Source organism: Zootoca vivipara, chromosome 11 (genome assembly GCF_963506605.1).
Source record: "Zootoca vivipara chromosome 11, rZooViv1.1, whole genome shotgun sequence".
NCBI lineage: Eukaryota > Metazoa > Chordata > Lepidosauria > Squamata > Lacertidae > Zootoca > Zootoca vivipara.
Window position 1 is genome coordinate 51,962,486 of NC_083286.1, and position 23,042 is coordinate 51,985,527.

General features: G+C 43.5%; 1 protein-coding gene across 1 annotated transcript in view; it reads right to left on the minus strand.

The window, feature by feature from the left end:
* Nucleotides 1-23,042, minus strand: part of DCC (DCC netrin 1 receptor) — a 904,619-nt gene that overhangs the window by 28,477 nt on the left and 853,100 nt on the right. Inside the window, exons 23-26 of the mRNA XM_060280362.1 lie at nt 21,648-21,810; nt 12,393-12,619; nt 9,284-9,400; nt 3,563-3,718 (exon numbers count right to left, since the gene is read on the minus strand). Of these exons, the coding sequence (XP_060136345.1) occupies nt 3,563-3,718; nt 9,284-9,400; nt 12,393-12,619; nt 21,648-21,810 (663 nt within the window). The remainder of the gene's footprint in view (nt 1-3,562; nt 3,719-9,283; nt 9,401-12,392; nt 12,620-21,647; nt 21,811-23,042) is intronic.

The window sequence follows — 23,042 nt, forward strand, 5'->3', positions numbered from 1 at the left end:
AGCAGCATCTGGAGGAGGGTATAGGTAGAAAACCAAATCCAGGATCGGTAGCCTAGAATATGCAGCTTAGATGTCTCTGTCTGTCTGTCTGTCTGTCTGTCTGTCTGTCTGTCTGTCTGTCTGTCTGTCTGTCTCTCTCTCTCTCTCACACACACACACACAGAAACACCGATATGGATTGAAATCACTCTGACAGGATATGCACCTTCATTTTCTGGCAGAAGGAAAAGGAAGAAAGAAGCCAGCGCAAACTCATTATTCTGGTCAATTGCTACCACCCGCTTTGACAGCAGACAAAATGGCAGACAGGTTTATCATCCAATGGAGGCAGGCATGACTGAAGTCTGCCTTTCCCCTTCATTTTCTCCAGTTTCTCTTTCAGCAGATGGCTGAGGGAGAATATTGGCTTTTTCTTTCTTTTTCTTTGCTAAGGCTGATTTTTTTTTTAGCATTGGCTGCTTTCTAGTTCATTAGAAATGGGTTTCAAGAACAGAGAAGAGGGATTCAATCACGGTCCATTTGGCAGGATGAATGGCTGCACCGTCCATGGTGCCATTGCTTATGATGAATTTGAAGGGCGCCTCTCTCCAATCAATAGTATGTGCAGCCATGTAATAATGTAGGGGCCGTGACTCTGAAATGAGTTACTGCAGTGCACAGTTTGTACTTGTCTACATTTGAGCATGGATCTCATGGCTCAGGTTAAATATTCCTGGTTCACATACCCGACATCTCGCTATATCTCATTTATGAACCCATGAAGTTATCCTACACTGGGTAAAACCATGGGAACACTCAGCTCAGTACTGTTATGAGACCCCTAGTCTCCTCAAAGAGCTACAATTCCCAACACCCTTAACAAACTATTAGTCCCAGGCTTCTCTGGAAGAAGCCATGACTGTGTAAGAGTAGTTGAGATGTATGGTGTCGAGGTAACCAACTGTCAGGGACTGGCTAGATGAGGAGGAACGGTAGGAGGCTACAGCTGAAGAACTTCAGCAAACAAGAATTTTAACAAGGAGAAATGTAAAGTACTACACTTGGGCAAAACAAAAAACAAAAACAAAAGGCACAAATACAGGATGGGTGACACCTGGCTTGAGAGCAGTACATGTGAAAAGGATCTAGGAGTCTTGGTAGACCACAAACTTGACATGAGTCAACAGTGTGATGCAGCAGCTAAAAAGCCAATGCAATTCTGGGCTGCATCAATAGGAGTATAGTGTCTAGATCAAGGGAAGTAATAGTACCACTGTATTCTGCTCTGGTCAGACCTCACCTGGAGTACTGTGTCCAGTTCTGGGCACCACAGTTCAAGAAGGATACTGACAAGCTGGAACGTGTCCAGAAGAGGGTAACCAAAATGGTCAAAGGCCTGGAAACGATGCCTTATGAGGAACGACATAGGGAGCTGGGTATGTTTAGCCTGGAGAAGAGAAGGTTAAGGGGTGATATGATAGCCATGTTCAAATATATTAAAGGATGCCATATAGAGGAGAGTGAAAGGTTGTTTTCTGCTGCTCCAGAGAAGCAGACACGGAGCAATGGATTCAAACTACAAGAAACAAGATTCCACCTAAACATTAGGAAGAACTTCCTGACAGTAAGAGCTGTTTGGCAGTGGAATTTGCTGCCAAGGAGTGTGGTGGAGTCTCCTTCTTTGGAGGTCTTTAAGCAGAGGTTTGACAGGCATATGTCAAGAATGCTTTGATGGGGTTTCCTGCTTGGCAGGGGGTTGGACTGGATGGCCCTTGTGGTCTCTTCCAACTCTATGATTCTATGATTCCATGATTCTAACTTCCCAAGGCAGTGGGAAGGCAGATAGTTGTGGGATACAGAAGACATGTCACAGGAAGAAGGGGGCAGACGAGTTGGCGGCTGAGCAAGCAATTGTGAGAGTGAGGCAGCTGAGAAGGAGGAGTCTCAGATCCTCAGTTCTGGCAACTGCTTCATCAGGCTAGTTCTGCCCATGGTGTTCTCTGTTGGCCTTTGCCTTTCTGAATAAAGAATCAACCTTACTGCTCATCTCTAAGTTTCTGTGCTGAACCACAGCTGAACCAGTCCTGACAGCTACATTTGCAACTAGCCCCTGCCAGCACAGCAAGGGGTCATAGGAGTTGTAGTCAACCAACACCTGGAAGGCATTATGTTTGCTCTCCCTGGTTTAAAGTAACTGTATCCTTTATTTACAGAACAATCCTTTGGGTGAGATAGCTGATGTTTCCCATTTTACTCCTATGGCCATGAAAAGTTCAGGTGTCACGTTCAAATTCTGTGCGAGCTCTTCCAAAACAGAGCGCTAACCAGGCATGAGGAAAGTGCAAAGAAAAGCAACCACTTGCCTGGTGTCTCATGTCAGTAGTAATGTGTACAGAGTGTCATGTTTTCGTCTGGTTGCCTATGAATGCCTCTTGGCTTTGACAGCCAGAGGTGTGCGGATGCTAGGCACACCAGTGGCATCAATGGGAAAAAGAATTCAATCTTGAGAGTAAGGACAGGATGTTTTTCAGGAATGCAATGGTTCTTTGCCAGCCTGCAACACATGGTTTAGACCAGGCATCCCCAAACGTAGGCCCTCCAGATGTTTTGGACTACAATTCACATCTTCCCCCACCACTGGTCCTGTTAGCTAGGGATCATGGGAGTTGTAGGCCAAAACATTGGAGGGCCGCAGTTTGGGGATGCCTGGTTTAGACAAATGACTTGTGCCTGCTTGAGAGAGAATGGCAGAGATGCAGAGGCTTCTGGGAATTTTATCAGAAACAATGTCTCGTGAATTGAAGCCCAGTCAATCCACTGTATGCAGCAGAGACACATGACCTGCGCTCCATGTGCATAATTCCTCATTGTAATTTCCTTAATCCCCACACTCAGGAGCGGTGGTTCGCAGGGTGCCACTGCTTCCCTAACCTCCTATCAGCACCATTGCTTTGGTGTACCAGGAGGGTAGGGGGCGAGTCAGCAATGAGGTTGTTGTGGTGCGAACACACCAACAGGACCTCTAGGTCCAAGCGTAAATGGGGGAAAATAAGCTTTTAGATGTGCTTTCAGAAAACAATTAATTGGATTATTCCATTACTTCCACCTGTTAAACCAATTTCATAGAACCCACGCAGCAGAGTTGCAAGGAAGTGTGCCAGGCGACGTGAGTAGCCCTAATTGAGTCGTAAATCAATAGGGCACTATATCTGTCACAGAGACCACAAGGGCCATCCAGTCCAACCCCCTGCCAAGCAGGAAACACCATCAAAGCATTCTTGACATATGCCTGTCAAGCCTCTGCTTAAAGACCTCCAAAGAAGGAGACTCCACCACACTCCTTGGTAGCAAATTCCACTGCCGAACAGCTCTTACTGTCAGGAAGTTCTTCCTAATGTTTAGGTGGAATCGTCTTTCTTGAATCTTTCTTGAAGACGATTCAATTTATCTGGCTCTAGGGGTCATTTCGCTTTAAAATTGCATTGTTACTGGTGGGAATACACTTGTAGCATCCATTTTGTGTCTTATTTATTTCAGTGTCCTGAAGCTGAGGGGGGGGGGAGAGAGAAAACACCTTACTTACTTCTTCCCGTTCCAAATGTCCGGTCAACGGAGAGCGTTGGGAACGGCACAGGTCGGAGCGTGAACTGAGGGTGTGGGTATCCACAGGTGGGGGATGGCAGGATTCCTGGGTACTGAGCACTTTCTAGTGTTGGCACCGGGATGGCACTCACCACAGCTGAAAATAAAAAAGGGGTGGTGATTATTATCATGGCTGTCTGGGTGAGGAAGATGCTTCCGAGAGGCAGGAGACCTGATGTTTGGCAGAGACTCCACTGTGATATTGGAGCCTCATTGCTGGCTAGGAGAAAGTAAAAGCAAAACTGTTCAATCATGTCAAAATCAGCTGCTCAAAGGAAAGAAGGCACACGATGAATTAAATTACAAATCAAGTTGATGCTATTCATAATAAAAACTGATCAATTAGTGCTTATTTAAAGTTCAGCACAGCCTCCAAATTAAGAGCGAGGCATGATTTAACGGCAGTGAGTAATTGGAAGATGCCCACTGCTGTCAAATCCATGTGAGCTGCAGGAAGCTAGATTGGAAATGCGAAATTAATTTTGTTTTAAAGAAGAAAAATAATTTATCATAGTTCATTTCTTTTCTTTTTCTGATTTGCCTATACTGGTCTGAAAAATTAGAGAGTAACATACTGAATGCACACCATAGAGAGCAGATGGGAAAGAAGGGCTGGGGAGAGCGGAATCCACCTTGATCATTCTGTTCCTTGAATAAGCATGAGGGTAAAGGAGTTTATTTTGAATACATCACTCGAGGATCTCAAGGTCAGAATCATAAATCTACTGCAATCATTACTATAGCTAAATTTTACAGTCACAATGATCAGGGCCAATTCAAACTGGTAGTTTGTTTCTAAAAGCTTTTTTTTTAGGGGACTGTAATAATAAAAACAAAAATATTATTAAAGCATGCAATAATACATCTCTGATGGCGAGCAGAATATGCACAGAAGACAGCAGAGATTGTGAGGGCTATCAACGTGTTTCTTTGTATTTCTACATAGTTACCACATTTCTCAACTAAATCCTTCCCTAGGCATCTCCAAGCTTTTATTTTTTAAAAAAAATCAATTTACAAAACGTACGAAAGCATGAAAGTAAAATATAACAGCAACATAGTAAGGGCATTCCAGGTTCCTATGCAATATTTTTCTTTACAGCATCGGACTTTCCTTTCGCTTCCAGGCATATCCGCAACTGAGCGTCCTTTCGGCTTTGGCCCAGCCGCTTCATCAGCTCTGAATCTACTTGTACTTGTCCTCCGCTCTTCCTCAGTAGCATGTTGGACGCCTTCCGACCTGAGGGGCTCATCTTCCAGCGTCATAACTTTTATATGCCTGTTGTCTTTGTCCATGGAGTTTTCTTGGCAGGGATACTGGAGTGGCTTGCCAGTTCCTTCTCCAGGTGGATCACGTTTAGTCAAAACTCTCCACTGTGACCTGTCCATCTTGGGTGGCCCTGCATGGCATAGCTCATAGCTTCTCTGAGTTATTCAAGCCCCTTCGCCATGACAAGGCATTGATCCATGAAGAGGTTGCCCTTACTATGTTGCTGTTATATTTTACCCAATAGTAAAACTGTTGGGTAAGAAAAGCTGGAGCTGACATGGTTGACATTCTAACCCCAGGTTCATAACTGCCTGACACTGATAGGATGTTAGCCTCCTACTGCAATTCACGGGCAAGAATTTTTATCCGGCATTCAATTTATATCATGACCTGATCTTATTTTGCTCTGATTAGATTGCCGTTATAATAAAGTAAGTATTGTGAATGTGAAGCATATTATTTATAATTTCCATGGATTTAATTGCATGATCACTTCATTGCTTTCCCCTCAACCCCATATGTATATATCTATATGCCTGTTTGAAATGCTCCTTTGCAACAGCAAATGTGCACTTTTTGTACTGGGAGTAGAAAAACCACAGGTCAGCTACCAACCACTAGCCTGTGAATAAATTACTGGCTGTTCTGCTTTCTCTGTCCTTCTTGCCACCTGTGCTTTCAAAGGAAAACGAAGACTTGAAGCTTCTCCCTGCTGCTGGATTCAAACACAAATTACCCATAGCTTTGTGATAGGTAACCTCTTTTTGAAAGGCAGTGGCGCAAAAGCAAAGCAGATAAAGAATTTTCACATTTGTGGCCTTTGAAACGGTGGAACATAAATGCTGTTGAGGATTAAATAAGAAGATTAAACACTATTTGTGAGTTGAGGATGGGTGGGATTGGGGGAGAGGAGAGAGAGAGAGAGGGAGGGAGGGAGAGAGGGAGAGAGGGAGGGAGGGAGAGGGAGAATGAGAGAGAGAACAAGACCATCATTAGAAAAAAGTGGCAGCTGTCTCTGTCCTGCTCCCTCCTTCTTCCCAGCCTTCCACCTGACATATGGATAAATAAGTTTGCATCCATGTCATGCCAGAATCCTCTATCGCAACAAGCTCAATGGTAGCCCAACTGATTTATGCCGGGACAAGTGAGTGAAGATTCAATTTCATTTTGTGCAATTAAAAAAGGCATGACTTTTACAAAGTGACTATAGCACAGATAAACAGATTACACCTACAGATTGTTGTTTTCTGATTATATATGATATTATTATACAGTGGAACCTCGGTTTATGAGCATCTCGGTTTACGAATTTTCGGTTTATGAACGCCGCGGACCCATCTGGAACGGATTAATTCACTTTCCATTACTTTCAATGGGAAAGTTCACTTCAGGTTAAGTCTGCTTCAGTTTAAGTATGCCACGGACCGTCTGGAACAGATTTATCCACTTTCCATTACTTTCAATGGGAAAGTTCACTTCAGTTTATGAACGCTTCAGTTTAAGTACTCCGCAGACCGCCTGGAACAGATTAATCCACTTTCCATTACTTTCAATGGGAAAGTTTGCTTCAGTTTATGAACGCTTCAGTTTATGAACAGACTTCCGGAACCAATTGTGTTCATAAACCGAGGTACCACTGTATATGATATAGGAGAAGTGTGTGTGTGTGTGTGGGGGGGGTGTTGCTAGCATTTTCCAAATTCAAATCAGGAAGAAATGGCAAAAGCTGTTCTAACAAAAAGACAATGCTATCTTCTATTACTTGACTCAGACTCACACCAACCCATTTTTTCAGATGCAACTGGCACACTGATATGGCATAATTCTCAACTGCAATCCTTTGAACTGTAGGTCATGGTAGAGAGTCACGTTTTTTGAATGCACCAGCTTGTATACAATGCAAACAATAACAATAAATCACTGCATGTGTTAAAATAACACAGCAAGGAAGGAACATCTTTGATGCACTAGCTTTTTATGAAAACGAGGAACCAGTTTGCCCTACCTCTAGCCAGTCTGCAGTGCTATCTGCCAATTTGTTAGAGCCTAAAAGATTAGGTCCACAACTTTTTGGGGGGTGGGCGGGGCCCTTTTAGAGACAACATTGTAGACAAATGTTCAGGTGTCATTCCTGGCTTGAAGCATCCTCAACCAACTTTGGCTGTTCTGCCAACTTCAGTCTTTCCTAGGCAAGTTGGGTCTGGCCACAGCTATCAATACCTTGACAATACCAAGATTAGATTACTACATTACACTTTTTTTTAGGGCTGCCTTTGAGGATTATTCAAAGACCTCTGGCTTGATAGAGCAGGCCCCTTATTTTCATCTTACAACAACCAGAATTTGGAAATTGTAATGTGCAGGGCATTGCCTTTCATTGAAAAACATGATCCTTGACCTGTACTCTGAAGGAGTCCAGTCCAGAATCCTATCAACTCATTCTGTGCAGTTTGTTGAACAGCGTCTGCTTGCAGCTCAGAAACCAATTACATCCTTATTAGCTTCTAGTAATTACTCTCTGATTAAAATGATCTGGTGCTGCCATGTATTCCAAATTATTGTTGTTGTAGGTTACTCCCCGTCTTTCTCCCTTACCCAGCAATTTGTTTACATTAGGCTTGCATAACTTTTGAGCTTCCAGGACAAGGACCATTCCCCTTCAGCTACATACAGGTGAACTCTCCAGGCACTTGATAAGCCTCCCATTTTTGCTTGTAGCCTGAGAACGCCAAAAAGTAAAAATAAAATAAAAATTCCCCCCAGGTGGGGTTAATGAGCACTCGCAACGCTACTGTAAATGCTTGGTGATTTCATATTGAACTTGGTGGGTCTAGAAATGCCAGCTGGGTCATGTTGCATCTATGCTGTGGCAGCTGTATTGGTACCATGCCTATCTGTTTCTTGGCTCTTTTTCAGGTGTTTATATTGACCTTTGAATCTAAAATCAGACGTAGCCAATGTGTGCCTTGCAGATGTTGCTGGACCACAGCTCCCATCCGCCTCAACCAGCATAGCCAATGGTTAAGAATGATGGGAGTTGCTGTCCAACAGCACCTGCAGGGTGCTGTGGTCTAAATCACTGAGGCTAGGGCTTGCCGATCGGAAGGTCAGCGGTTTGAATCCCTGTGGTGGTGAAGCCATAGCAGAGCACAGAAACACTGTTTACCTTCCCACCTATTTATCTACTTGCACTGTGTGCTTTCAAATGGCTAGGTTGGCAGGAGCTGGGACGGAACAATGGGATCTCACCCCATCACAGGGCCTTGAACCATAGACCTTCTGATCAGCAAGTGGAAGCAGCACAGTGGTTTAAACCACAGCACCACCTACGTCCCCCTACCCTAAATGGTTAGTGACTGAGCCATCTGAAGGATTGCTTACACCCATACGAACCTGTTTGGCATCTAAGTGCCCTCTTCTCTAGTCCACAATGAGGTCCCTCAGGTTTTGTTTTTCCTGAAAATTTGGAAGCTTTCAAGTTTATAAAGTCAAGACAGCGCACAAGATAAAAGTAGGTAGCCGTGTTGGTCTGCTGTAGTCGAAACAAAATAAAAAAAATTCCTTCCAGTAGCACCTTAGAGACCAACTAAGTTTGTTATTGGTATGAGCTTTTGTGTGCATGCACAATTCTTCAGATACCCTGAAACAGAAGTCACCAGACCCTTATATATAGTGAGAGGGTGAGGAGGGGTATTACTCAGAAGGGTGGTGGGAATGGGTGATTGGCTGATAGGTGTGGTAAACCAGTTGATGACTGTTAATGACTGCAATTAGTCTTACAAGAAAATGCAAGGGATGAGATGGCCAAAAATAGCTTTATCATGTATAATGAAATAAGAATCCAATGTCTCTATTCAGACCAGGTCATCACAAGACAGAGAAACCAGTAGGAGAACACTTCAATCTCCCAGGACATTCTATACAAGATCTCAAAGTAGCTGTCATATTACAAAAGAATTTCAGAAATATACTGGAAAGAGAAGTTGCTGAATTACAACTTATTACCAAACTTAAAACCATGGAGAGACTTATTGGCTGATTTGTTTACACTAAGGGTCTCAAAACCTAAAGACCCCACCCTTCATACCCACCAGTGGGTCATGGAGCAGGACCTACTGTGATGTCCTGAGCTGGTGGACGGGACCACGTGGGAGAAAACACTCTCAAAAATTTTACCTATTGAGATATTGTTATCTTTTCATATGACAAAACGCAACAGCACTTCTGTTTCAGAATTAGGGTGGGCATTATCCTTTAGGCCAAGGAACCTGTAGCTTTGCTACATCATCCCTGATCATTGATTATGCTGGCCAGGACTAATGGGAGGCGAAGTCCAATAGCATCTGGAGGGCCACAAGCTCTCCCCCCCCCAGCTGCAGAAACACAACTTACAAGGATTGCTGGGCTGTGAGTCCATTGGAATCATGAGTTTGGTGCGGGTTGCTCTGCGGGCTGCGAGTGACCGTTCCAACGTGGACATGCTGCTTCCCACTTCTTCTGTGTCTGGAGCTGGGAGATTGCAATATAAGAGTTAAATGAGCAAGGGTTCCACACGTTAAGATGAGCAGGTACCCTCACCCCACCCCAAGCGGGCTCAGTGCAAGACAAAAGTTTCCCCATATCTTCCCAGATGGAAAATGCTGGTCACTTGGCAAGCATCGCCTCCTCCTAGGACCACAGAATATTGGAAAGACCACTTTGGAACAGAAAGAATTGCTTCCCCCTTTTTTTGCAATTGACTTTTAATGCTAGTTCATTTCTATGAAATTTCATCGCAGCTTCGCAGTCATGCCTCTTTGTAGCTGCAGTGAAAAGTACACTGCCAAAAAAGAGAGAAAGAGACCCTGACTGTCATCCTAAAATGTTGTTTGCTGCTGACCTCCCTTCAAGTTCATGGAAAAACTCCATTGCAGGGATGGCCAAACTCCCCCACACTAATTATTTGCTCAAATCAGCATTCTGCCTTCTGTGTGATTGGCCGTAGTGTTTAAAAGGCGGCATATAATCACCCATTTACTCAGGGCCATTTGCTATAGAAATGAGAGTCTATGCAATGTATTTGGGAACAAAAATAAGTCTCGCTCTCTATTTAATGGCACCAGATTTAAATGTTTTAGCTGAGTTACAAGAATAAAAAGTGGTTTAATATTACCCCAAATTAAGCTCTTGACGATTTGGCAGGCTAATGATGAATGCAATGAGATAATGTTTTAGTTCTAAATGTGGTTAGGTAAAGGAATATATCTTTTTGCCATATGCATCATTTGCTATATTAAATGCTGACATAAATAACCCAGTAAGATCCTAAAGTATCAATTAGTAGTTTTGCCAATGGAAGGTTTGCTAAATGAAACCAGTTGAAGCTCGTTAGAGCTTCATTAAGCTTCAAATGACCTTTGAACTATGTAAATATCATTTTTCTCTATGTTGACTTCAGATCTGGTTTTTGCTAATGCTTTGCAGAAATAATGATATATTTGGGGTGTCCGAGGCAAGATTTAAATGTGATGTTGGTTGAGCTAAAATTGCTTTACCATTATGAATTCCATGCAGTGGGCTTCATGTTTAAACTGGGCCCTTAATCATGCCAGGGATCCGTGGCCCCAGCAGGTGCTATCCTGGCATCCAAATGGGCTGGGGGCCCAATTTAAATGTGGAGCTAGCTAAGCGGAACACTGATGCATGGATAAGCAATTTTTGCCCCCAACCAGAATCACCGATTAAATCAGGCCTTGGATATAATTAGCAAAGTTTCCAGCTAAGGACCAAAATGAATAAAGAGCACGCAGCCTCAAGCAGGAAACTATTCTGGCTGCATTTTGCAAAAACTGTATTGGCACAACCAGTCATGGACTTTCCCACACTTTCTGCTCCATATTAATGAAGGAGGCAGTGTGGCATGATGGTTGGAGTGATGGACTCTCACCGGTGAGACCAGGGTTCGAATCCCCACTCAGCCCCATGGAAGCTCATTGGGCAATGTTGTGCCACTCAACCACGAGCTCCTTGCATATAAATGCAATGCATGCACACAAACATAGGTGAGTGCTGGTGACCGTACCAGGTGCCCGGACCAGAGATTAGGTGGAGCAGTTGGACTAGGGCGACCCATGTGAACAATGGGTTAAAGCACCCAGTACTTGGGCTCGTGTCTTGAGGAGCACATTCCCCATGTCTGGATGTTCTGAGATAAGGGTGCCAGGTGCACTGGGTTGCCATAGCAACACAAGTGAGGTCGAGTGTATGACTTGCTGAGCTGCTCACCCACCCATTGGTTCAGGAAATATGGCTATGTGTAGAGACAGGTATAAGAGTCTCTAGGGCCCTGCATTCACTGTGTCTTGTCAAGTCCTGTTGTTGTACTGTTTGCTGTTTGCTCTGAATTCGTGAGAGTCAGGCGAAGAGGCTGTGGGTTTTACACAGCGGTGTCAGCTAGAATGGTGATAGTGTTAGTGGATCTCTCTGCACCTATGTATCTTTACTTCAAGGACCCAAAGAACTGCATATAGTAAATAGCAGTGTACAGCTTTGTCTTGCATCTGCAGACAATAAAAACTTTGTTGCTTTGATCTGTGATAGGAGAGTTTCCCCCTTAACCAGGGACTCTGGATAAACTGTCTGCTAGGAGCAGGAAATAGTTGAAGACTCTGCTGGGGCTGTGCTTACTCAAGGCATCCCCAAACTTTGGCCCTCCATATGTTTTGGACTACAATTCCCATCTCCCCCGATCACTGGTCCTGTTAGCTAGGGATCATGGGAGTTGTAGGCCAAAACATCTGGAGGGCCGCAGTTTGGGGATGCCTGGCTTACTCTGTTGATACATTACACTGGTTGAGGTGTGGTGAACTACCAACTGACTTCCTCAAGTCACCAACAGACAAGGGTTCAAAAATCCACTCAGCCATGAAGCTCACCAGGAGCCGGTCCTTGTGCTTCAGCCTAACCCACCTCATGGAGTGGTTGTGAGAATAAAATGGTAAGGGGAGAATCATGTACACCACCTCGAACTCCTTGGTGGATAGGGCAGCACATCAATGCAATATATTTGTAAACAACTGTCACATGTATAGCTTTCCTTCCAAGGAGGCTCAGAATACACAAAAGCAGCAATACAAAATAAATCGAGAAAGAAAAGTCAACAGCAAAAAATCTTAAACTTCTCTTAAGCTTAGCACCTTTTGGGAGGGGGAGGGGACATGGGCCAAAGGGCCAGAATTCATTGCTGTATTTTATTCATTCTTTGCTTTTTATATTCCACCTTTCCTCCAAGACACCCATACTTACCATCTGAATAACTGCAGGATCAGGTTATCACTTTCATGCATTAAACCAAACCAAACAGAAATTCACAACAGAGACAAAGCTTTGATATTTGTCATAAACTCAATGTTTGTCAGTGGTGGCCATTCACACATTCATCTGTGAGTCATAGAGGGTTTAGCAATTGTCAACAATGTCTGTGCATGCGCTGACTGGCCCTTTGTATAGGTAGCAATATTACCAGACTGTGAGGCACTCTTGCTGCCCATCTGGGTTTCAGATTGGCTGTGGCTGCCTGGAGTGATGTCCTGGCAGCTCTGCATCGGGGAATCTCTTCCTGTTGGATCAGAACCCGCTGGCTTTTCAATATTCTTCATCTCCATCTCTTCATGGTGTATCCAGAGATCTGGGGGCCTCAGGTCTTTCTGGCTGCCCTTCCTCTTGCCAGCACTGTGAGTTGCACGTTTTCTGTTGGGGAAGAGAAAAGGAGCGGAAAGTCAAAACATCTGAAGTACTTAAATGCTGTGTAACTTTCTGTCCTGTAGATAATGCTATTTGCATCATCAGGGCTTCAGTCTTCAGGCTCCCAAAATTCTCATCACTAGGTGTGGGCAGTGAAATGGGAGGAATATTTTGTTGAAAATTCCGGGGTGGGGGTTGCAAAGGTGAAATTCACTAACGTTTTTTCTTAGTACATCTGGCCAGCGTGGGTAAGTTTACACTTTTAAAATCTATGAGTCCTAGCCGTGATTGGTCAAGCTATGGGGCGGGGACAATTTGTATTTCCTTTGCTTCAACTCATCTCCCATGTAGCATCAGCTCCATCTGCTATGCAGGCTGAGACCTTGTCTGCCTGCGGACTGCATTGCCAGAGTGATGCATGCTCTGGTTATCTCCCGCTTGGACTACTGCAATGCACTCTATGTGGGGCTACCTTTGAAGGTGACCCGGAAACTACAACTAATCCAGAATGCGGCAGATAGACTGGTGACTGGGAGCCGACGCCGAGACTACATAACACCGGTCTTGAAAGACCTACATTGGCTCCCAGTACGTTTCTGAGCACAATTCAAAGTGTTGGTGCTGACCTTTATAGCCCTAAACGGCCTCGGTCCAGTATACCTGAAGGAGCGTCGCCACCCCCATCGTTCTGCCCGGACACTGAGGTCCAGCGCCGAGGGCCTTCTGGCGGTTCCCTCACTGCGAGAAGCAAAGCTACAGGGAACCAGGCAGAGGGCCTTCTCGGTAGTGGCACCCGCCCTGTGGAACACCCTCCCATCAGAGGTCAGAGAGATAAACAACTACCTGACATTTAGAAAATACCTAAAGGCAGCCTTGTTTAGGGAAGCTTTTAACCTCTGATATTTGATGTATTTTAATGTTTGTTAGAAGCCGCCCAGAGTGGCAGGGGAAGCCCAGCCAGATGGGTGGGGTATAAATAATGTATTATTATTATTATTATTATTATTATTATTATTATTATTATTATTATTATTATTATAGCAGTGGTGGCCTTAAAGCTTTCCAGCCCAGGCCTTTACAGTTGTACACATGCACATTTGTGTGGGCCCTTCCAGCTGCCATTGCCACATCTGGGATTCGTCTGTTGGAAAGAACGTCTGAGTGAAATTTTAGGAATCGGTAAAAATGTCTGGGGAAACCTGGGCGTACGGCAACCCATATCGGAAGTGTAAGGGGGAAGGCTTATAGGGAACAACCCCCCCCCCTCATCAGGTCGAGTTCCTCCCCAAGCAGTAAGTCAAGCACAGGATCAGATTACAAGAGCCAGGAAACAGAAAGGGAGAGCCAAGGCTCTGGCAGCATCAGACAGCCCTTGCTTCAAGGGGAGAGAGAAAGGGAAGGGGAAGAAGGGGCCGACAGTCAGTCGGTCGGAAGGCCATTCCCCACCACGCCGGAATTGAGGCGAACGGCTCCCCGTCGGAGAAAGGGGAGGCGCTTCACAGTTCCCAGGCTATTATGTTGGGCACGAAACAGAAAGCCAGCATTGCGAGATTCTGACTCAGACTGAGGCAGACATGTTTTTGGATGCTTTACACTGTAAATAATGTGCACCAATAAAAACATCTGAAAGACAAGCAGATGTGGAGGGTCGTTACTCAAGAGTAGCCACAACAACCCCTGGCAGGAAGCATTGGGGGTTTTTTGGCAAATTTTGTGTCCAGATTTTCACTTTTTGAAATATGGCAACCCTAATTTATTTGACCTGCTCTAGAACCAGGGGCCACCCCCAAACCAGCTAGGAAGCTCGCCATAGTTTTTAGCACCTCTGCAGGCTGTTGTCAAACCAACTGGTGACTTACTGTAACAACTTAATGGTGAGTTGGACCTTCCTTGAAGAGAAAGTAAACAGTGGTATGTGCAAAATAACTGTTCATGCAACAAATCATGCTTCGTATTATAGAAATGGCATGGAGAAGATGTCATTGGGGCAATGTTCCAATATAGTATACAGCCATCACTGTTACAGTGATAGATGTCTTGATCTGTTGATCATCCTGTCTTCTGTGAAAGCTTCCTGTGATTTATCTCTCGTGGTTTTTAAGCTCTTATGCCTCTTGAGACCAGGATGGCATCTTTAAATCCCAAGGGCATGGGGTCAGATGCCTGGTTTCTGCTTAGTCTAAAAGTGTAATTGAAGCCCCAGCTGACAAAGGATTTCAGTCCCTGTAATAAAGAGTTAAGGCAAGCCATTAAGCAGACAGGTAAGTGAACCTGTGTGGGTTTACTAAACTGACTTTATGCATCCATAGTTATGTCTTCTACCAAAAAGCATCTCCTGTGTCATTTGAGAGAGTCAAGAGGTCCAGTTCATAGCCATAGATTGGGAGATTTACTCAGCTTGACCACATTTTGCATCCCAGTATGAAAGTAGCTCATGTATGTTTATATACATGGCCAATAGTTGCTGAGTAACTATAAGAAACTACTCAATTCACCTTTCAGGCAGGGTTTGCAATGCACAGGTAAATACATTTAAGAACTGGAAGGAGTTCCTTCAGATGCTCGTAAGAACTTAAATAAGGCCTTTCTTTTCGAGGCCTTTTGTAAAAAAAAAAGTTTTTGATATAACCTGCTGCTTTTGCTAGAGTTGGATCCAGACAGAAGTGCTCATGTGAGATGGTTTTAGAAGGGAATTAGACGAACAGAGAATAAGGCTATCAATGACTTCTAGTCATGATGGCTATATGGATCAGACTAGGTATATGCTGGGAAGCAATAGCAATAGATGGCTGCTGCATTGGTTGGCCAGTTTGTGAAACAGGACCCTGGAGAAGATAGGTCTTCAGTCTAACCCAGGAGGGTTCTTCTTGTGTACTCCCATATCAGATGCTTTCTTCTGTTACATAAAGTGACACCACTTTTAGCTCCAGCTGAGGCTACCTGCCAACCCCTTCCAGCTAGACATCAGGCCCCACGCTGACAGCATATGTTGGGAAGATGCATGGAAGGAGTCCAATGAGAGGAAATGTCAATAGTGGCTGGAAGGGATGCAGGCCTGCAGCTTGACAGAGTAAGTCATTTGTTAACCAGATGATACGCAACCGTTAAAACAGCTCCCCTCAGAAACAGAGGGAATAGTGTGAAGTTTCCCTTTTAGAAATGTGTTCTTTATGATGCAACAATCACCCATTAGTAGCATCAACTCTTCAATTAGTAGAGCTGGCTTGTGCACCGACACTTCCCCCTCTGTTATGCAGCATATGTTGCATTTATTTTTGACATACATTAAAATGTGTTGTTGTTTTTTTAATCCAAGGAAGCATTCAGTGTTAGATCCCATTTACCACTTTATGAATATTAATCACAATATGTTCTCTTGCTGTATGACTTAGGGTGTCTGTGCAACTGACCACTCTTCACATTTTTTTAAAAAAAGTATTTCACTTTTCATATAGGAAAAACCAAGTGCTCTTAAGCAGTTTACCCACATAGCACATTATTGAGGATGCTGTTAACATAGAATATGGAAATCCTTTATTTTATAAGGGGTTACATGCAAAGCTAAACCATGTCATTCATCTCGTACTATCATGTTCAGCAAATGGAAGCTGCACATGGATTGTCTTGTCTATGTTTATCCATGACTCTAGTTCTATGGGTCACGAGTGGGGAATCTGTTCCCCTCTAGACATTGTTAGACTCGAGTTCCCATCAGCCACAGCCATCATGGCCAATGGGGGCAGGGATCATGGGAACTGTAGCCCAGCAACAATTGGAGGTTCCTCATCCATGCCACAAACATACAGTGGTACCTTGGTTTGCGACCGCAATCCGTTCCGCATAGGCGGTCGCTCGCTGAAGCGGTCGCTCCCCGAAGGCTCGCTACTGCGTATGCGCGAAGCGCTGATAGAGCGCTTCTGCACACGCACATGCTGCGCAGATCGTGTCTGTGCATCTGACGCTGTGGAACCCGGATGTAAACACTTCTGGGTCCTAGTGTGCATGCACACGAAAGCTCATACCAAAATAAAAACTTAGTTGGTCTTTAAGGTGCTACTGAAGGAATTTTTTTATTTTACGTGGCCGTCGCTCCCCAAGGTAGTCCTAAACCGAGGTTTGACTGTACAGTGCAAGTTCTATTTGAAACGACAAGTCAACTTTTGTTATTTGGGGGGATTTGATTGGTTTTTCAAATGACCATTCATTCGACCTAATTTGTGCTATGCCACAGAAACTTCAGCAACGTTCCCAGAAACTGTAACTGAGAGGTTATAAATAATGAGTGTGTCATTCCAGACAGATTTCGGTCTTGCTTCAGCAACACTACTGCTGCCTAAAGACTTTAAAAGGAGAAAATTTAGCATTCAGTACATTGTTTATTTCTGCACATTACCACCAGCCTCGCTGATAATAAGCAGTGACAGAAATCTGAGACAAGACTATAGAATGAAAGGACATCAGTAACAAAGAAATGAAAATGAATGAGTCATCCAAATGTATGTTCTCCTTGTATAAACATCAATTTGGGGTTTTGTTCTCAATTATTGTCAAGCTCCAGGACTTCTCAGGAAGCAATACCTCCCTGAAAACTTTCTATAATGAATTTCGACAGCCTGTTGCAATATAAATGTAGGGCAACCTGGCTCTGTTCTGAGCGAGTCAGTGAGCCAAATCCATTTATTTATGTCAGGCAGCATGGTGAGAAGAATGGTGTTGTTGGTTTTTTTTGGGGGGGGGGCACTATTGGCTTGTTTTGTTTTTGTTTATATTATATAGTTTATGGCTTTATTTTGTATTTTTATACTGTGAACCGCCCTGAGATCTTTGGATGAAGATTTTTACCTGCGATGGGATCAATGGACTACCTAATTCAATATAAGGCAGCCTCATCTGTTCTGCTGAGTCTGGACCAGTTTGAAGGAGCCTTTGCAATGCCTTTATTCTGTGATACAAGAATGCATATGGTAGCTTTTTATTTACTTTTATTTTATTTTCTTAAGAATCCAATCTAAATGAAGGGGACATGGCAGTTTAATTTCAGAACCTATTGAGAGCAAGCAGGTGCTGCCCTCTTTTCAATGCCTATTAAATACCAGCCTGCCAGGGACAAGGGTTCTAGTCTAGCCTTTTCTCAGGACTGCTTGTTTTCTGTATTGGAATGCTTATCCATAAAAAAAAGAAATTCAAACATCTGATTTCTTGTCTTGCTTGCCAAAGTGGTATAGTCCCCTGAAGACTTCTTGTATAGAGTGGCTCTTAGATGCCTTTTGAACAAGAGCAGGATCAGATTTAGGTTTGATGAGGCCCTAAGCTACAGAAGATAATGGGGCCCTTTATATGTCTAGCTGTCCTTTGTCAGCAAACAAATTGCCACTGTTTTTTTTTTTTGTGTTGGATATATGCTATATGGTAATTTATGGACCTAATAGGTATCTAAAGCCATGTGCACATAACAAAATGTGAATTTTATCAAAGTACATCCAGTAACCCACCCCCCTTTAAATTTCTTCGGGGTTACCAAGAGAATGGGGCCCTAAGCTATAGCTTGTTTAGCTTATACGTAAATCCGGCACTGAACAAGGGTAGCAAAAGTAGTGGCCGTCAAATGTTCTTGGTCATGCTGGCTAGGGCTGATGGGAATTGTAGCTAAATGACATTTGGAAGGGACCATATTGGCTGCATCCACCTTGGAGATTCGCACAATGGCAGCTTCCTCTGGAATGTCTTATTATGGAACCTTTAAGATAATTTTTTTGTTTGTTATGTTTCTTTGAATGCATATTTGACCTTCTTCCGTAATGCTTTTTTTTTGCAATGTTTTATCTGATGTTTTAATGTAAGCTATAAAGCACTTTTGAGATCCCCCCCCCCCCCCGGAAAATATAAAACGGTATGGAAATGAATGAATGAATGAACATAACTAATGAAGGATTGCATTTGTTTGGTATGCACAGCTAAAAGCTTCCAAGAATCTTCTAAATGAATAGAAGTGCACCTTGAACTGTGCCAAGCACATTTTATGCGGTGCTGCCTTGAATATTCTAAAATTTCAGTTTTCAAGTAGAAACTAGAGATTCCACTAAGGCAGAAAACTACCTAGTATGAGTAAATATTCTTCTTCCACCCTGGTTGTGATCAGTGCCATTGTGCAGCCTTGCTACTGCCTTACTGCCACATCTTTTCCCCTATACTGCTGCTGCTGCTGTTTAACTTGGATTAGTTAGTGAGCGGTGCATCTGCTGGAGTAGAATTCAATCCAGCACAAGGGTTCACAGCTAGAGCAGTAAACTGTCAACCTTCCCTCCACATGTGAAAGCACTTTCTATTTATGCATGGGTTCTTTGGATCCCAGCCAGAGTTTTGTATCAAATTTACCACAATGCTGGTTTCCTAATCATATTGTTGTACTCTGATGCTGCACAGTAATGGCAAATAACAAGTGAAACAAGAGCTCATTATTCATTACCATCAGGTCTTTCAATAGCTGGCTGGTGTGCAGTCTTTTGTCTTGCCAATTTAAAGCAATTATTGCCCCATATCCGTCCTCCCACCGGTAGGGATTCTGCTCATACACAGCTGTAAACAGGTTCAAAGGAAGCCAAAGGATACCGATTTCAATTTGCCTCATTGGTCCCAACTGCACATGTAAGCCGGTGGTATGAAATGCTTGCCTCCTTTGTTTTGCATGGCTCCATAAAGGGGCCTCAACTGATATCAATGCAGAGGAAGAAAGGAATAGATCGTATTTAGAAACAAGAAAGAATGTTGTTATTTCAAATGTGTCTTCTTGCTTTACATGCTGTCACAGAAGGGCTTGGAGGGGAAGTGAAGCTCTCCTATGGTCACACACAGCCCAAACACATCCACGCTTAGCAGAAAAGAGTCAAGATTTTAAAGGAGAATGCCATAGCTAATGAGTGCTGGAAACATAGCGCAAAGCTAAAAGAAGAACAATATCCCAAGGGGGAAATGGCAGAATTCCTAGTTATGCCGCAATGCCAGGATGATAATTCCTCATTTTTATCAGCTTAGCTTCAAAGCATGATCCAGACCCATAGATGCTTGTTATGGTAAATTATAACTGTGGCAGAAGGCATTCTTAACATATACTGTACTTAGTTTCCCTCCCATTACTAGTGAGGGCTGTCTTTGTTCCAGATAGCTTTCTAATATAATAGTCACAGATTGATGTTTTTTTCAGGGATGAGAGGAAAGACCACTCTCCTATGATCAAGTTGCCATATGGATTTTTGAGTTCTTTCTGGTTCTGGGAATTATTTTATAACAAACTCTGAATTCATTTAATCCAATAACTTGTCTCTTATTTATATTGGATAGGCTTATGATCTTTTGCTGAAGTGCTCCATTTGAAACTGCTTCCTCACCCTAATTACATAATTTATCCTTAACAGAGCTTATTAAAGTTTCCTAACACATTCTTCAATTCTACTAGCTGGCAGTATAAGGCATACAAAAGTCACTTTGCATTTGGTCTGGTTTCGCTTTCCTTCCTCCCGCCTCATTTGTGATGTCCCTAGGCATTGTGATGCTGGGCAGTAGACAGGATGAGTAGCTGAAGGTACAAAGAGGGAAATTCAGTGGGCAGCAGAGAATGCAAAAATCAGGGAGAGGATCCAGACAAGGCCTATGCTTTTCCCCTGGCAACTCTGATGCTGAAACTTTTTATAGCTCTTCAAGCTTATGGGAAACCTATTAGCTGTCTAGGTGGGTGGAACCACCAACAAGCATAGGAGGATGTCAGAACCCTGGGAACCTTCAGTCCAGAATTCACTCCAAGGAAAAACAAAGGGTGGTATCTGATTAAGATGCACAGCGTGGACCTGTTGAAATCAGTTAGTTAGTATTGGTCAGGCATCCCCAAAATTCGGCCCTCCAGATGTTTTGGACTACAATTCCCATCTTCCCCAACCACTGGTCCTGTTAGCTAGGGATCATGGGAGTTGTAGGCCAAACCATCTGGAGGGCCGCAGTTTGGGGATGCCTGGTCTTGGTTGATTTATGTCAAGTGATTTCAATAGAACTACTCTCAGGATGATGTAAAAGGTAAAGGACCCCTGAATGGTTAAGTCCAGTCAAAGGCGACTATGGGGTTGCGGCGCTCATCTTGCTTTCAGGCCAAGGGAGCCAGCATTTGTCCACAGACAGCTTTCTGGGTCACATGGCCAGCAGGACTAAACTGCTTCTGGTGCAACGGGACACCGTGACAGAAGACAGAACACACAGAAACGCCATTTACCTTCCTGCTGCAGTGGTACCTATTTATCTACTTGCACTGGCGTGCTTTAGAACTGCTAGGTTGGCAGGAGCTGGGAAAAAGCAATGGGAGCTCACCCAGTTGTGTGGATTTCAACCACCGACCTTCTGATCAGCAAGCCCCAGACGTTCAGTGGTTTAGACCACAGTGCCACCTGTTCCTAATAAGAATGATGTAGTTGAGTACTACCCAAATAACTGATCTTGAGGTCCCAGGTTCTAGCCTGGTTCTAGCTTTTGACTCTGGGAGATTCTTTGCAGCTCTTGTTATTTTTAATTTACATACCACATCCATATCAGAATGACCTGCCAGCTACAAAGGTCTACTTGTAGCCAACTTCTACCGGTGCATCCTCCATGATGTACTCTTTGCGCATGCATCCTGTGTGCGAAATCCCCCCTAGATCTCTATCAGCTCTATCTTCCAACAGTAAAGTAAAGAAGCCCTGTTGTTTCACATGTTATTGTATTTTTGCCATTATGGGTGTGCATGCATTACTTACTACTCGGATTTCTGCTTGAGTTTTATATTTAAAAAGTGTTGGGGCTGTCTTTCCTGGCCACTAAATCAACTGAATTTGACATTTACTTGTTCCACAAACATGATGAGACTGTGTGAAGTATCTGGATTCCTAAGCATATTTCACCATTGCACGGAATCTACTTTAGGGTGAAGAAAACCCCCCAGGTTTGCTCAGATTGACTAGCTCCAGAGCAGGATGGAAAGATTGATGGACAAGGATATTTTCCAGTTACTTACTTCCTCTGCTGTGCTGATGAACGCCTGGTACAAATCACAGCCACAATCACCACCACCACGACAGTAACCACCCCAACAGTGACAACGATGATGACAAGAAGGTTGCTGTTCTTCTGGGGTGTTACACTTCCATGAGGAGGGTGCATCTGCCCAATGGGGGGTTCTGGAAGAACATAAAAAGTCCTGAAAGACTGCAAACAGCTATAATGTAACGTTTACAGTTTTCCAAATGGGAAAATTAAGGAACCATGAACCTTTAGCAAATGACTACTGAAGTCTTCTTTGATTCCTTTAGGCTGCTAAAAAGTTAAGCAGGACCAGGTCACCCTGATTAAAAAGCTGGGGCGGCTAAGTTGTGGTCCACTGCTGAAATACAAGTGCCATCATCCCAACAGTTGGTCCTACTGGCTGGAGCTGATGTGAGTTGGAGTCCCACAACATCTGGAAGGCCAAAGTTTAGCTCCTTCTGTTGTAATGAATCATGAAAAAGGACAATAGGAATTGGTCTTCGGTCATCTCCCTAAGTATGAGAATAAATGAATGAATGAAAAAAAATCATCCGAAAATGTTAATAGGAATTGATTGAACGCCAATTCATATTAACATTTTTCAGGTGACTTTTTACCACTAGCTTTTGAGAACTTTCTAGGATTCAGTTTTCTTTTGATCTTACAACACTGCAGAACTTACATGTTGATAATTGTACTGTGAGGAAGGGAGGGAGGAAGAAATTAAAGGCAAAAATATGCAACCCCACTATGTGGCGACTTCTCCATCTCGAAAACAGATTGTGTGAATGGGCTTTTTATCTGAGAGCCTAGGGTCTTAAACCATAAGAGTGCAACTTTGAAATTGGAAAAGTTTGTTGTCTGTAATTTGTAGCTTTTTTTTTCTAGAAGCCCCCACAGAAAACCAGACATTTGGGCCAAGTTCCTGTTGCTTGGGCTGAAGATCTCAAAGTATGTATGTTGACACATGTGGGCGTCGCTTGAAGCATAACTATTATGCAGAGGGAGAGCTGGCAAAGATTTCTGTGGATTTCAATGAGGAGTAATTCTTTTTTGCACGTCAGTAAGATGTTTTATACTGCAGAAACACATCCTGTGATCTGAGCAGTGAAATATCATGGCTTATGAAAAATATCTGATGTATTTTGATGTGTAGGAAGACAAACTACATAATGCTCCACTGGCACAAATTTACTCCCCTTATTCCCCATCCCCACCTATAAAAACAGATACAATTTAATACCTGCCAAGTGCATGTGAATTTTGCTCTAAAGAACAGGGCTTGCTTGGGAAAGGGGTCATAAAACTCAGGGAATTTATGCTTTGACACATCATGGAAAAGGGGAGAGACCCATCCATTGGCCAGAGAAGGAACAGGTGCAGATAA